At 37.4% G+C, this 13542-nt stretch overlaps 1 protein-coding gene across 1 annotated transcript in view; it reads left to right on the top strand.

The window, feature by feature from the left end:
- Positions 1–13542, top strand: part of TBC1D5 (TBC1 domain family member 5) — a gene marked incomplete at its 5' end in the record, with an annotated part of 192604 nt that overhangs the window by 62066 nt on the left and 116996 nt on the right. The window contains 4 exons of the mRNA XM_082479097.1: positions 41–138; positions 1637–1687; positions 1776–1845; positions 6988–7160. Of these exons, the coding sequence (XP_082335223.1) occupies positions 41–138; positions 1637–1687; positions 1776–1845; positions 6988–7160 (392 nt within the window). The remainder of the gene's footprint in view (positions 1–40; positions 139–1636; positions 1688–1775; positions 1846–6987; positions 7161–13542) is intronic.

The following is a 13542-nucleotide window of genomic DNA, read 5'->3' as shown; positions in this document are numbered from 1 at the left end:
AGGAAAATCTTACTCTACTTTTGCTTCCTTTTATGTTTAGGGTATGCATGAACTTTTAGCTCCCATTGTCTTTATCCTGCATTGTGACCACCAAGCTTTTTCCCATGCCAGTGAAGCTGCACAACCAAGGCAAGCATTGTGTTTTATTTGTATAGCATTAAAAATCTGCCTTCTTAAAAAAATAAATGAAGTTGGCTGGGCTATAACTTATAAATATGTGTTCCTTAATTCTTTGTTTATAATTGATAAATTGGTATCAGAAATGGTTGCATCCTCCTGCTGTTACGGGACCATCCTTATTTCATCTTCCCTACCACAGCTTCTGAAATGGGGATTAAAAGTGTAGACTTTGTCCCCTTCACAGATATTAGCTGGCAAAAAAAAGGGAAGGCAAGAAACCTAAAGGGAAACCTTAAGCAAAAAGCTGACATACCTACTGTTTCTCCTCATTCTTATTGCCAGAAATGGTTTCGGTTTCGTCATTGCAGAGAGGAGGCAGATTAGAGAACTGCAGTCATAGAACAGACATGTTACCAACTCTCTTTCCTCATATCTTAAAAGAGAAAAAAAAAAATCAATGTAGACAAATTGTTGTGATTGATATTTCTTTCATCACCTGCCATGTTGTAGCTGCAATATCTGACTGTCCTTTGACTTGATAATAACATTAAGTTTAGCTATTGATTCTTCATTTCACTCAAACTGTCTGTGTATGTGCATGTAATCAAACACGTATGTGTGAAATATTACATCACACATGATTGTCTGTCAACCAAATTCAGATGCTTTTTTTCTTGCCCTATATGTAAAGCTTTTTTTGGTTTGTTTGTTTGTTTTTTTTAAGAAACTAGTTGCCGCCTTGTATCACTTATGATATTTAGGTAATTTCATTTGTCTTTATGCACTCTCATTTGGAGTCCAGCAGTGAATAAAAGCCAATTTAATTATGTGTACTATATAATATAACCTCTGTTAGCACCCCTCAACGTGGTTGTTCAAAGGCAGTTAAGCATAAGGATGGAGATTATTTAAAAGTGTGTGTTTTTATTCAATGTCTGTCCTTAGATATCCTGAAATTACCTAGAAGATGCTCTTCAATGCTAAGTAACTTAAAATAACCATGTGTTATGCACAGCATTCTGTTCCATCCCCACTGAAAAAGTAGAGCTAAGCAGCAAAGTAGATGGAAAAGAGGTGCTGTCACTGATTAATTGCTGTTAAAGTACAATAAAAATACAGGCTATTAAAGCAAAATAAATTAATGTTTTGATACTGCATATTTGACCAGTAACCATATTTTTTTTTGTTTGGGACAAACAGTGATAGATTGTGCAGCAATCAATTATTCTAGATCAAGCATATTCAAATAATACATTGTGACATTCAGTAATTTGTTATTTGGAATAATTAGATGGTTACTTCATTGTAGTGCAGACAAGGCAGCTAATTTGTTTTTGATCTTTATAAAAAGGAAAGACTTCATTTGTTCAATGGAGTTGCTCTTTTTAATTAAAAAGGCTAGTTTTCTCATTTGCACTTTATATGAAAGTTGGCTTATAAATACATAATAGTACATGCAGAACGCTGACCAAAAATAAACATTCACATTTGGATTGTTCACTGTTGCCTTTTTCAGTGAGGAAATGAAAGTTCTTTTGAATCCTGAATATCTGGAACATGATGCCTAGTAAGTTTTAACAACTTCCTTTACATTTAATTCGCTCTTATTTGTAATACATTATTTAACACCAAGTTTCTGGGTTTTTCCCCTTCAGTGCAATGTTCACACGTCTTATGAAAACTGCAGAACATTGGTTTTCAACTTTTGAACATGACAGTCAGAAGGTAAATATTGCTCTAATATGTTTTACAAACACAGATTCTCCTATGTATGAGTGATGTTGTTGTGTAGCATTCAAAAGAAGGCCTGTCATAGGCATATCTGTGTGCCCAAAACCTGTGCAAATGTCATGTGAAATAAATGCCTACGGGCAGTGTTCAACATATTGAGACTTGAATTGGTCTAAACTGTTTACAATATAAACCATTTGCTGTGAAAACAAAATTTTGATCATAGACTGTCCGTCACAGGTCAGGGTGCATCTTTCTCTGACTTCATCATTACATTTCCTTCCTTTTTTTTCCTCTTGACCTCAGGGTATTCAAACTGAGGGAATGTCTGTGCCCTCAGATCTTCCGTGTAGCTATAGAGATGCCACGTCATTTAGTATGTTGCTTCTTTTCATCGAAAAACTTTTCCTGTGTTCTAAGTTTAGTTCTACAGAACACTTTGCAGGGACCATCTAGGCCTTGCCTGTAACCGTTTTTCATGCATGGCATGAGGGACAATTCTCTCTGTCCATTTTGCCTCAGTCAGTTGCTCAAGATTTCCTTTGAATACTTTTTTCCTGTCCCTTTGTCTGTTTGCATTCCTCCTTTTTTTTTTTAATTCTGAGAAATTTTTTTGTGATGGGGTGTATGTAGAAGGCTCTAGCAAAACACAGCCATATTGCTGGTATTGCCAAGACTTGCAGTGTATTATATCCTAAAAGACTTGTCCTCCAAACTTAGTTCCAGCTTGATTCACTTCAGCATTTTTCACATAGACCATGGGGTGAGCATCTAGAGTTAAAAAAAGATTAATAAGAATTCGTTTGGGTTTGGATGTCCACACGTGTACACCAAAACCTATATTTGCGAACTGTAGTTAGGGAGTACAAGTCTGAGAGGAGGTTTTACCTGTCTGTTGAAAAAGACATTCACCCAAGACTCCCATACAAGCTTCTATTTTCTTTAAATGTTTAAATGTATCTGTGTATATATTTTATTAGACGTGGAACGTTAGTATCTTGGCCTAAGCTATCTACAGTTAGAAATTACTATTTGGATTTGGGTCTTTACGTAATTCTCAGTAACTAAGGATAAAGCATACGAGATACAAATTTTATGAACTTATTAAATAGTCACTTTCATTCCAACAACAAAGCTGAGACATGTTTCTCTGAGTGTAACTTTTCAAAATTCAGTGTATTCAAATGTATTTGATCCAATTTCTGTAACAGAGGTGGTAAAGTCTGAGGTTGAATTTTATTCCAGGAAATAACTAGGTCTGCTTACAGTTTTACAGTGTTTGGGTAGGAGGTGAAAGTTTACATTGCCCTTTCCAGTCCTTCCGTGGCATAAAAAATTAACAATGCAAAGCGCATGGATTAATATCTAGTTGTTTGTTCTTGTTCTTTGCAAACATGTATAATCTTTAATAATCCATTCTTGTACGTATGCCTTTTACAATCATGACTTTGAGGGTTGGCTACATAATAAAGTCTGAATCTTCACAAAGGAAGCAACGAAAGCATGCGCTCTGAGAGACATGTTACATTTTATAGCCTCTGACAGTTGGTTCCATTACTCCCAATTGCCATTAGAGGAGCTTCTCCAGCTACTCCATTCCCTAGTGGTTAATGAGAGAAATCTGTCCACAGTTTATACTTGCAGTATGTCCTAGCCTTTCTTTACTGCTGTAGCGTTTGTTTCCTAAATGCATGAATATATAAATTGTATTAGACTCAAGTGCCAGCCATTCCAGTTTGTGTTGTGATAGGTAATGTTTTGTGGCAGGATTTGGTGACTGTGTTCCTAATACTTGATCTGAATTTTTCAGCTGCATTTCACCATTAGCCGTATTTAAACCGTTCTTGGAGATGAACCTGATGCTGTCCTGTAAACAGTATAGGGCATCTCTGAGCCGTCCCTCTTTTTGTCTTTTTATTGTGAACTGCATCCCTTTAGGATTGATCATTTATATTTTGTGTTAGCAGTAGATGACTAAACCCACGTACTCAAATGTTTTCCAAGACTTAGAAGCTCACAAAATGAAAACGGGTGTTTTGTCTCATGTGGCAATTTAATATATAGTGAATATGGGCAGGGGCACAGTATCATGTTGTCCACTTGGCTTCTGTGCTTTAGGCACAGGCACTGTGACTCATTTCTAGTTAATCATTTTGGCGGCTTGGTTATATTAGTTTATTTGAGCATCTTTCTGTTTGGGCTGTTTTTTTTCACACCAGCTGATGTGATTTTTTGGAGCAATTTCAACTGACTAAATGTAGTGTCATTTTCTCAACCAAATTGCATGAGAGGAGACAACAGACATGTCATATGCACTCTGGTCATCCACTGAGCTTCTTGGTGGAGTGCACCAAATCAGGAGGCATGGACAGTCAAGGCATTGATTATTGATTGCAACTGCTGTCCCCACCGATTCTGTCATACTTTGAAGATTTCTGTTAATGGGGTTAATTTCTGAGGTGCTGAGGAACTGCATTTTGATGGATACTATTTACTTCTGCTTTTAAAAATGGCAAGCCAGCACATATTATTTGATGCACTTAGCCATGTTGATAGTCAGTCTGACAGTCAGTGATATGGCAGCGCTGCATTATGCCGAGGTGCAGAAATGCTGTGTGTGACAAATAACTCGTTTTGCACTCCTCTGTAGGAGGAAGCTTGCATTAGTTTTGATATTCAGAATCTTTAGACACTTGAGCCGGTGTTTAAGACTCTGTCTTCTAATTTTGTAAAGATGGCTTTAAATCCCCAGACAACTAATGATGTAAAGGCTAATCTGGGTAACTAGCTCGTCTTCTCATATTACAATAATAATAATTCTTGAATAAACCAGAATAAAGTTCACACCCCAGATGTGTGCGAACTGGTGGAACATACACAGTCTATGAATATACAGGCTCGGCGGGGAATGGCTGGAGAGCAGCTCTGAGGAGAAGGACCTGGGTGTGCTGATTGACAAGAAGCTCAACATGGGCCAGCAGGGTGCGATCGCAGCCCAGAAGGCCAACCGTATGCTGGGCTGCATCAGAAGAAGCGTGGCCAGCAGGTCAAAGGAGGTGATTCTGCCCCTCTACTCCACTCTTGTGAGACCCCACCTGGAGTACTGCATCCAGCTCGGGAGCCGCCAGCATAAGAAAGACATGGACCTGTTGGACCGTGTCCAGAGGAGAGCCACGAGGATGATCCGAGGGCTGGAGCACCTCTGCTGTGAGGAGAGGCTGAAAGAGTTGGGGCTGTTCAGCCTGGAGAAGAGAAGGCTCTGGGGAGATCTTATTGCAGCCTTCCAGTACCTAAAGGGGGCCTACAGGAGAGCTGGGGAAGGACTTTTTACCGGGGCATGTAACGATAGGACAAGGGGGAATGGCTTTAAACTGGAAGAGATCAGGTTCAGATTGAACATTACAAAGAAATTTTCCACTTTGAGGGTATTAAGGCACTGGAACAGGTTGCCCAGAGAGGTTGTTGAGGCCCCATCCCTGGAGGTGTTCAAGACCAGGCTGGATGTGGCCTTGGGCAACCTATTCTAGTGGGAGGTGTCCCTGTCTATGGCAGGCGGGTTGGAACTCGATGATCTTCAAGGACCTTTCCAACCTAAACCTTTCTATAATTCTATGATTCTATGTACAGTTGCATACTTTTATGATTAGTTTCAAAGATAAATTGCTATGTTTATGCAAAAAATCACTATAGACTGGCATTTAGCATTAAGGTAATGTTGTCAGATCATACTTTAAGAGGGGTTTTCTGTATAGATTCAAGGAAGATTAGTAGATACATTTTTTTCAATGTTTTGCATTCTAGCATATGACAAAGAAAATAATGAAATGGGTCTGAAACAGCACTAGGAAATAGCCGTACAATGGAGAAAGAAAAATCAGGGTACAAAGAAGGCTGCCCGATTTGGTAATAAAGAAGTTAATAGAATAATTAAAAAAGGAGGTAGGAGAAATATCCTTTCCAAACATACTTATAGCTGTGAAGAACTTTAGTTCTCCTTTCTTTGTTATTGAATATTAAAAAAAATGTGCTTTTCACTGTATTGAATCAAGTGAATTTGTCTTTCAACAGTTAAGCTATACTGAAGTCTTCTGAAAGTATTAACCCTTTGACCTTGATAATGCTTCTCTATCAATATACTGAGCAAAAGGGTAGAAAAACAATAACTGTTTTTTAAAGTAAAGCTTTTAGGTCAGAGAGCCATGACGAGAGATTGCAACAAAGTCATTCCGAAATCTTCTCTTCTTACTGTTCCAATTTTCCCTCTTTTATATCTTTAACATTGTTCCTGACAGCTTAATTCTCCATTTCACTTTCCCCAAGCTTTCTCTTCGTAGGTTTGACTTGTTCCTTTTTATTTCTCATCCTCCTTTTTACATGTTTCCTATTTAGTGAGGTTCATTACTTGCTGCACTTCTCTCTAGCATTGTCTCTTTTTCAATAATACTTCACTCTTTTGCAAGAATAACCAATTTAAATCAGTATCAGGTTCAAGGATCCTACTAGTCCAGTAGTTGCATTCCTCTGTTTGTGTCATGTTCTGGATCATGACATAGTTTGCACTCCCTTCTAAGTCCAACCAACTACCTTCCAACTGTCAGGTTCATCTAAGTGTTCTTTCTTTTTTGTTTTAAAAGTTTTCTGACGCTTTATCAAAGTTAGGTAGATTTTGAGGTACAGCCACCCAATTTTCTGAGCAAGGGAAGCCTGTTTAGAAAGGATTGTTTGATAATAAGTTATTTTATATTTGGTATGCATTTTATTGTCCTCTGAGGGCATATATTCTCTAATAAGTTACCATTCATCTGCTTTGCTCTGAACTGACTCAGACTGCTGATATTAAAGCTAAAATAATGCTGTCAACACTGTCAGAGCATGAAAATCAAAGCGCGCATGTAAGAATGGACGTGCAGAACAAGGAGATGAACCTTGGCACACCTGGGAAGGGGAATCCCACAATACCTTCCACAGAAGTGGATACTTGAGATTCCTCTATTGCTGGAAAAGAAAGGACTTATTAGTATTATTGTGCTTATTTGGAAGCCAATGATTACAACAAAACAAATCTTTTGTAGACAGTCCCTTTAGATGATAAGCTTCATGGGATGTTCTTTTTTTCCCCGTTTTCTGTGTCTGCAGGAGAAAGATGTGATGATTACACCTATGCCATTTGCAAGGCCACAGGACTTAGGCCCATCTATTGCTATTGTAGCGAAAGTAAACCAAATTCAGGATCACCTGCTGAAGAAACACGATATTGAGCTGTACATGCATCTGAACCGGCTGGAAATTGCTCCACAGATTTATGGACTGTAAGTGTTTGCAAAGCATTATTTAATTTAATTCCTTCTATTTTCATTTCATTATATTAGGACATTTTTTTCCTTAAATTTTGGACTAGAGGAATGGGGCTTAAAAGAAGTACTTCTTATCTCTCATAACTTATTCAATTGGCAGCATTATGATACCCCCCTGTTGTATTTGTGACAGTGGCATACCCAGTGCAGATAAAGTCCATTCAGCTACATATTAGAGAACTTGATGAAGACTCCCAGTGCAGTGATGAAGTATGTACTGAATTGAGTACACATTCTACCTGTGGTTTTCCTATAAGAAGAATTGGAATACCAGGACACAAACAAGGGGGGACGGGGAATATTATTATCACTGAATGGTTTATTTACTTAATTTTATCACCAGGTCAGTATCAGTGAACTTTTCCCTATTGCAAAAATGGGGTTCTGGATACTGGTAATACAAGGGTGGTGGGGCATGTTAAAAGTTAAGGCATGGAGATAATAAAGTGTCTGTATGCGGAGGCAGCCCAGGTAGTCCATTTTCCATTAAGCTGGCTCAGATCCATTCAGCTGGTCGTGTACTGTGTGCCCCATTCCAGAGGGCCTTATTGGGCCAGGTGTGACTTTGGATGTGGCCTTGTCCAGGTGTTTGCACACCATTCATCGGAACCAGTTATGGCTGTTATAGTCAGTCTGGTTCTATGCAGAGCATGTAACTTGGATGAACCATGAGTAACTGTGAACTGACTGTGGTTTCGAGGAAGATTTTTGCCTTCATTGTCTGGAATTCTAGACATTTGAATCATTTTGATCATTCCTTAAAGAGTTGACAAGCCATATGTGCAGTTGCAGTGACAGAAAAATGACACTTTTAATTTTATTTTTTTTTTTTTTTTACTTTTTGCAATGATTTCAAATAAGGTTGGCTTTGCTTTAAATGAAAAAAAAAAAAAAGTTTCATTTAAAGGTGTGAATTTCCAAATGTAATTGTGAATTGCATTTAACAACTCAATAGAAAATGTAGAAAGGGAGGGGAAAGGTGACTGTGTAAATGTCAGGCCATAACTGCAGTATTTAACATTAAAGTCTAATTTGATGTTATAGTAAAATGGAAAAATGGTGCGACATAGTATACCCTCAAGAGAAGTAGTAGTCCCAGACTTACAAATAACATATATTAGGAAGATATATGTACTTCTACAAAACTTTTTTAAATAGTTTTGATACAAATGGGTTACAGGGAGAGGAAGAATAAGCCAAGTAAACTTAAGGTATTAAAAGTGTGAAGAGGACATATTGTCCTATTAGTTTATTTTTTGCATAGTGTAGAGTTGTGTATTTTCTTATATCTTCTCTAGTCTGGAAGAGAAAACAAGCATCCCTAATAAACTTCAGGGGTGGTAATGAATAAGTAGGCAGTATAAATATCAAGGAAAACAAAAAGACAGTGTTTCTTTTTTATGAAGGCTTATGAAAACACATAGAAAATAAGATAAACCTCAGAAATTTGCAAACAGATATTTTGGGGCAAAAATAATTTGTACTGTAGGTATTCAGTATAAGATTTTGCCTTTCAGTAAGAGAAATAATTGAAAGAAAAAATTAGACTTTAGCTCAAAACATAACATTATAATAACAGAAGAACGGTGCAGTCTGGTGTGGCATAAATAGAACTGAATCTGAATAAAGAAATTTACAGTTAAGGGAATGAATTATGAGAGAGCGCTTCAGGCTGACTATCAGGAAAACCTTACTAACAGGGAGCTGTTAGACTGTAAAATAATATATCAAAATTAACAAAGGAAAAAACATCAGAATATTCTAAAGACAGGCTTTGAAAAGCTCTCAGAAACGGGTAGTATCACAGAGAATCAGTCTGCATTGGCAGAAGAGGAAAGTGGGTTGCCTGTGAGGTCATATCCTTCTCTGATTTCTGATTTAATATAGAGGACAGAAGAAAAAGAAAGGGAAAAGAACATGACTGTGTTGTATTATTCTCACCTTTAATGATGTCTGAACTCTTCAGAACAGTAATTTCCAGTAGTGAGCCAGCTGACAGTCTCAGATGCTGGATCTTTTCCTGTATTTAACATTTCTTGAACTAGAAACAGCATTTCTTAAACATAATAGGTTATTAATAATTGCTAAACCTAACCCAAGTGCAGAATTCATGTGAGCTCTTTGTTGAAGTTTATTGTTTTGCTGAAGTTTGTTGGATTTGCCAACAATAAATATTCATCTGTCAGCCTTGATATCACTCAAAAAATATACAAATAGCAGAAGGGAGACTGGGAACTTCCCTCAAGAGAGATGATGGCATTCCTGGTGAAAAGTATCAACGCAAAAGGCTTGTATTTAGTGGCAGTCTCCTCTAGCCTGAACAAGTTATACGGTTTACTTATTTAAAAAATATAGTATTTTACACTTTGCATCCTTCTATAATCTTTCGAGGCAAGGTAGAAACAATTCTTACTTTTTGTATTTTCGTACAGTTGATCTCAACCTTTCATGTTTACAAATAGTCCTTTTATTTTTCAAACACTGGGGAGACTTGGTATGCTGGGAGGTCTGGTCTGTTGAATGTTTCCATGTTCAGAAGCTGTCCTTTAAAATCAAATGTGGTTGCACACTTGAAATTCTGCTTACCTGCTTACAAGACAAATTTTAACAGGCATTTCAGTATGTGTGGTACGACTCATTAATTTTGGTTGCTGTCCAGTAGTGCAAAGGTGGTATGCTGGTTTTGTGGAAAAGTATACTCATTATAATGTTTACCGTATCAATGTGAAAAATCTTTATCTTTTCTTCACCAGTTAGTCCTCTGCAAATGTGCTGTCGTTAGCCTCAGCCTGGTGTGCCAGGCTGCAGGGCTGGGAGGTGCCGCCAGTTTAGAAGAAATCTTTTCTCTGGGTAGTTTACATTTTGTGACATTTTAGCTCAAGGGAGTGGATTTCTTTCTCTCCTGGAGGTCATGAGTATGCAGACTTTGCATTACCTGGCTGTCTCCTTTCATTGCTGATCAGAAGGAGAACCCTGTTAGGTATAGCAAGGTACACGAGGGTCCTGGCTATGCCGTACCTCTGTGCTCTGGTCACCAAGTTGGTGTCATATACAGTAGCAGCCTTAGCACGAGAATTTCTGTAGCTGGAAATTTTGTGAGACTGCACGTTCATTCACTTGCAGTCAGCCGCTGCGTATCCATCCTTGTGATAATTACTCAGCTGCTATTAATATCAGCCGAAATGGACCCATCAATACAGAGCTAAAGGCTTTGTGCCTTATCATTCTTGGGTCGCCTTTATTTGCCCTGCCTCTAGCTTGGTTTTGGACCCTAAGGAAATGTTTTGCAGAATAACATTGTTTCACGTTCCTGGTAGCACTGCGTTTTGTATACAGTCTAACCAAACTATAATAATTAGCTCATCATACCTAATTTTGTACTTCGTAAAGTAAAGCGCAATAACGGTTTGAAAATAAAAATGGAATTTATTACATTAACAGCTCAATGACCTGCTTCCTGATAATAAACTCTTTCTAAATAAAAACCAAAAAATGCTAAGATCGAATAAAAAGATTGGATGCTCTGAAGGGTTGACATATTGAATATTCAGTGTAATTGTAAAATTAGATGAGTTAACAATGATTAATGTCCTAGATTAAATGGTATTCTAGTGTTAATTTCTTTGACCCTTACATCTAATTCATGTTAAAGTACAAAATAATTATTGCAAAACCATTCCGCAGTTTCTGCGGTGGCCAGTGTTTACAGTGACAAATTAAGCAGATTGTGCTCTCAGCTTGAGAAAGGACAAGGGGAGTCTTCATATATCTGTATTTTAGGACATTTTCTTCCATTTATAGTAATTTGTAGTAAAGGACTTCTTTTACATTTCATTGAAAAGATGAATCAGTTGGAAAAGTCCCACGTAATACCATTGTTACTACTTTATTTTATGTACCGAGGGTTTGAAGGTGAATTATATTGCATCAAATGAAGTTCTCATAGAACTGCATGCAAGAAGTACAGCCAGATCATGTAAATGTATATGATACGGTTGTATAGAAATAATGCACACAACGATAATGACAAGGCATAACTGTAAAAAGCTTTATTTAAGAACAAAAATTAACTGTTGGCATAAACTCACTAGCTTCTGCGTCATAACACTGATGGCAGCGCTATATTGGTTAAGGAAACTCTTTCTGAGCGCATATCCAACAGACAATAAAGTGCATGCAGAAGTGAGCGTAAATATTTCATGATAGCTTAATCTCAGTACAAAAAAGGCCTTCTTAGAACATTCAGTGCCGATGACTTTGCCTCCCGCTGCCACTCTGCTTTATGATGATCAATCAGGTAGACATACTGCCTACTGCAGTTCGAGATGCAGTTTCAGCCCCTTAAGGCTGATACCACAATTATAGTTCAGGAAGAAGCCTATCTCATGGAGCAAAGGAAAAAAAAAAAAAAAACAACCAAGAAGGATGCAAACTAAGTTACAGGGTAACTAGGTATGAGTGTAGCTTTGAAGACAGCATTAGAAAGGTTATGTTACAGCAAAGTCAACAGCAGATGTGCTGCTCCACTATTACTATTCTTAGTTGCTTTGCTATGAGCACTGCTGTGGGGCATCCACCTGTTTTAGTTTCTCTCCCATGCCATTATGGTACCAGGCAGTATTCTCTTCCGTAACCATATTGGTCTCTGGAGGGAGAAGTTAAAAGATTTTACCTGTGCAGTAAAGGAACATAAATCATAGTCACTGTATCTAGAAAAAAAATAATAATAAAAATCCTACTAGTCATCAGAATAAGAAATATTCATGATCTCCAGAAAAAAGTAGATCAAAGGTCAGTCTTGCTAAGGAGACCTTAACCTCAGCATCCTAGATGATATGTATTTTTTGGATTCTCACACTTGAATAAAAAAATGGGAGGGATAATATATGACATGGTCCAAACCAATTACAGTTCCTCTGTAGTTTTTAATCCAGTATCATCAATTAAGTGGACAGCAATGAAGGCAACTTTGAGCTATTGTGCATGTAGTCGGGGAACCACCAAAATCTGGCCTTGCTATTAAAATAAATTAGTATCTAGCAATAGCTAAGAACAAGCAAATACAAAGTCATTCTGAACAAAGTGATAATTCTCATTTGAATGTCCAGGACCAAATTAATCGCGAACTTAGTAACTGGTATTGCTGTTGATTTCCAGTAATTATTTTCTGTTTGACTTACTTAAACAAAGCATTGCATTTAAAGCAAATTTTAATGGAACATAAATCCAAGCTTGTCTGTCAGTAGAGGGCTTGTTAAGGATTTAATGCCATTTGAACAGGCCTTTCTAAGGAGGGTTACCATCCGCTATTGGTCCCACAAATTGAGAAGAGATACAGTCTCCTGGATTTTTAGATAAAGCTTGTGGGGGCTGACTCAGACATCTGAAGACTTTGCTATGAATTCTACCTTGCATAGTGAAAAATGTATTGTAAGAAGAAACCGTTAAGTTCAAAGTTAGGTGACAGAAGAAAACACATCTGAAGCTAATTTAGAAAGCTATGATATGTTTTGATGGAGAGAGGGATTGCCTCACCTACTGTTGACATATCAGTTGTATTGCGATGCTTTACTCACTGAAAGGGTTTGCTCTGTGCAAATAAATGTGGACAATTCTTGAAGCATCAGGGTAGGCATCGTACTTTCAGGCAGCAAGCAAATCCTCCTTAACTCTAGAAGCTGCTTTTCTTCTCTTTTCTTAAATGATAGATATCTGTTGCTCATTGTTGTTTCTCCAAAAAGCTTTCTGGTTCGTTGACTGAAAAAATGTGTACTTCATTTTGTGCCGCTTCTTGTTGTGTATTAGGTTGAAAATTATATTATGATCAACTTTCGATTTTATCCTTTTTTCCATCTGTCACAAATAGTATTTTAGTCTTACCTTAGACTTCAGATTTTAACATATACATAATGTAAAAGCCCACTCTATAAACAGAGTGAAGGATTGGTTGAGGTGTCAAAAGTGTTCATCTGAGTTTTACTCTCCTGCCGCATAATTATGTGCAGAGATGATAATGAGTAGTACTGGATGGCTGTGAGGATGGAATGCAGATTTGTCATTATGTTGCTCCTTGATGCAGGTGATGTGCTTCCCATATGAAGTACATGGAATTATCTTTACCTGGGAAAGAAACAAGCAAGAAAGCTTCCATTTTGACTTTTGTCACATACCCTTAAAAAAAAATAAAAAACATCTGGTGGCATTAAACATAAGTAGGCTTAGCGGCCAGTGGGTTTGAATAGAATAAATATCTTCTGAAACCTGTGATGAATTTAGTAGGAAAATATACAGGTGTTTGAAAGGCTGACTACTTTTGTAGTCAATAGGTATTGATTAT

Source organism: Vanellus vanellus (assembly GCF_965231255.1).
Source record: "Vanellus vanellus genome assembly, chromosome: 2".
NCBI classification, from domain to species: Eukaryota; Metazoa; Chordata; class Aves; order Charadriiformes; family Charadriidae; genus Vanellus; species Vanellus vanellus.
This window is presented reverse-complemented; position numbering and strand designations above follow the sequence as displayed.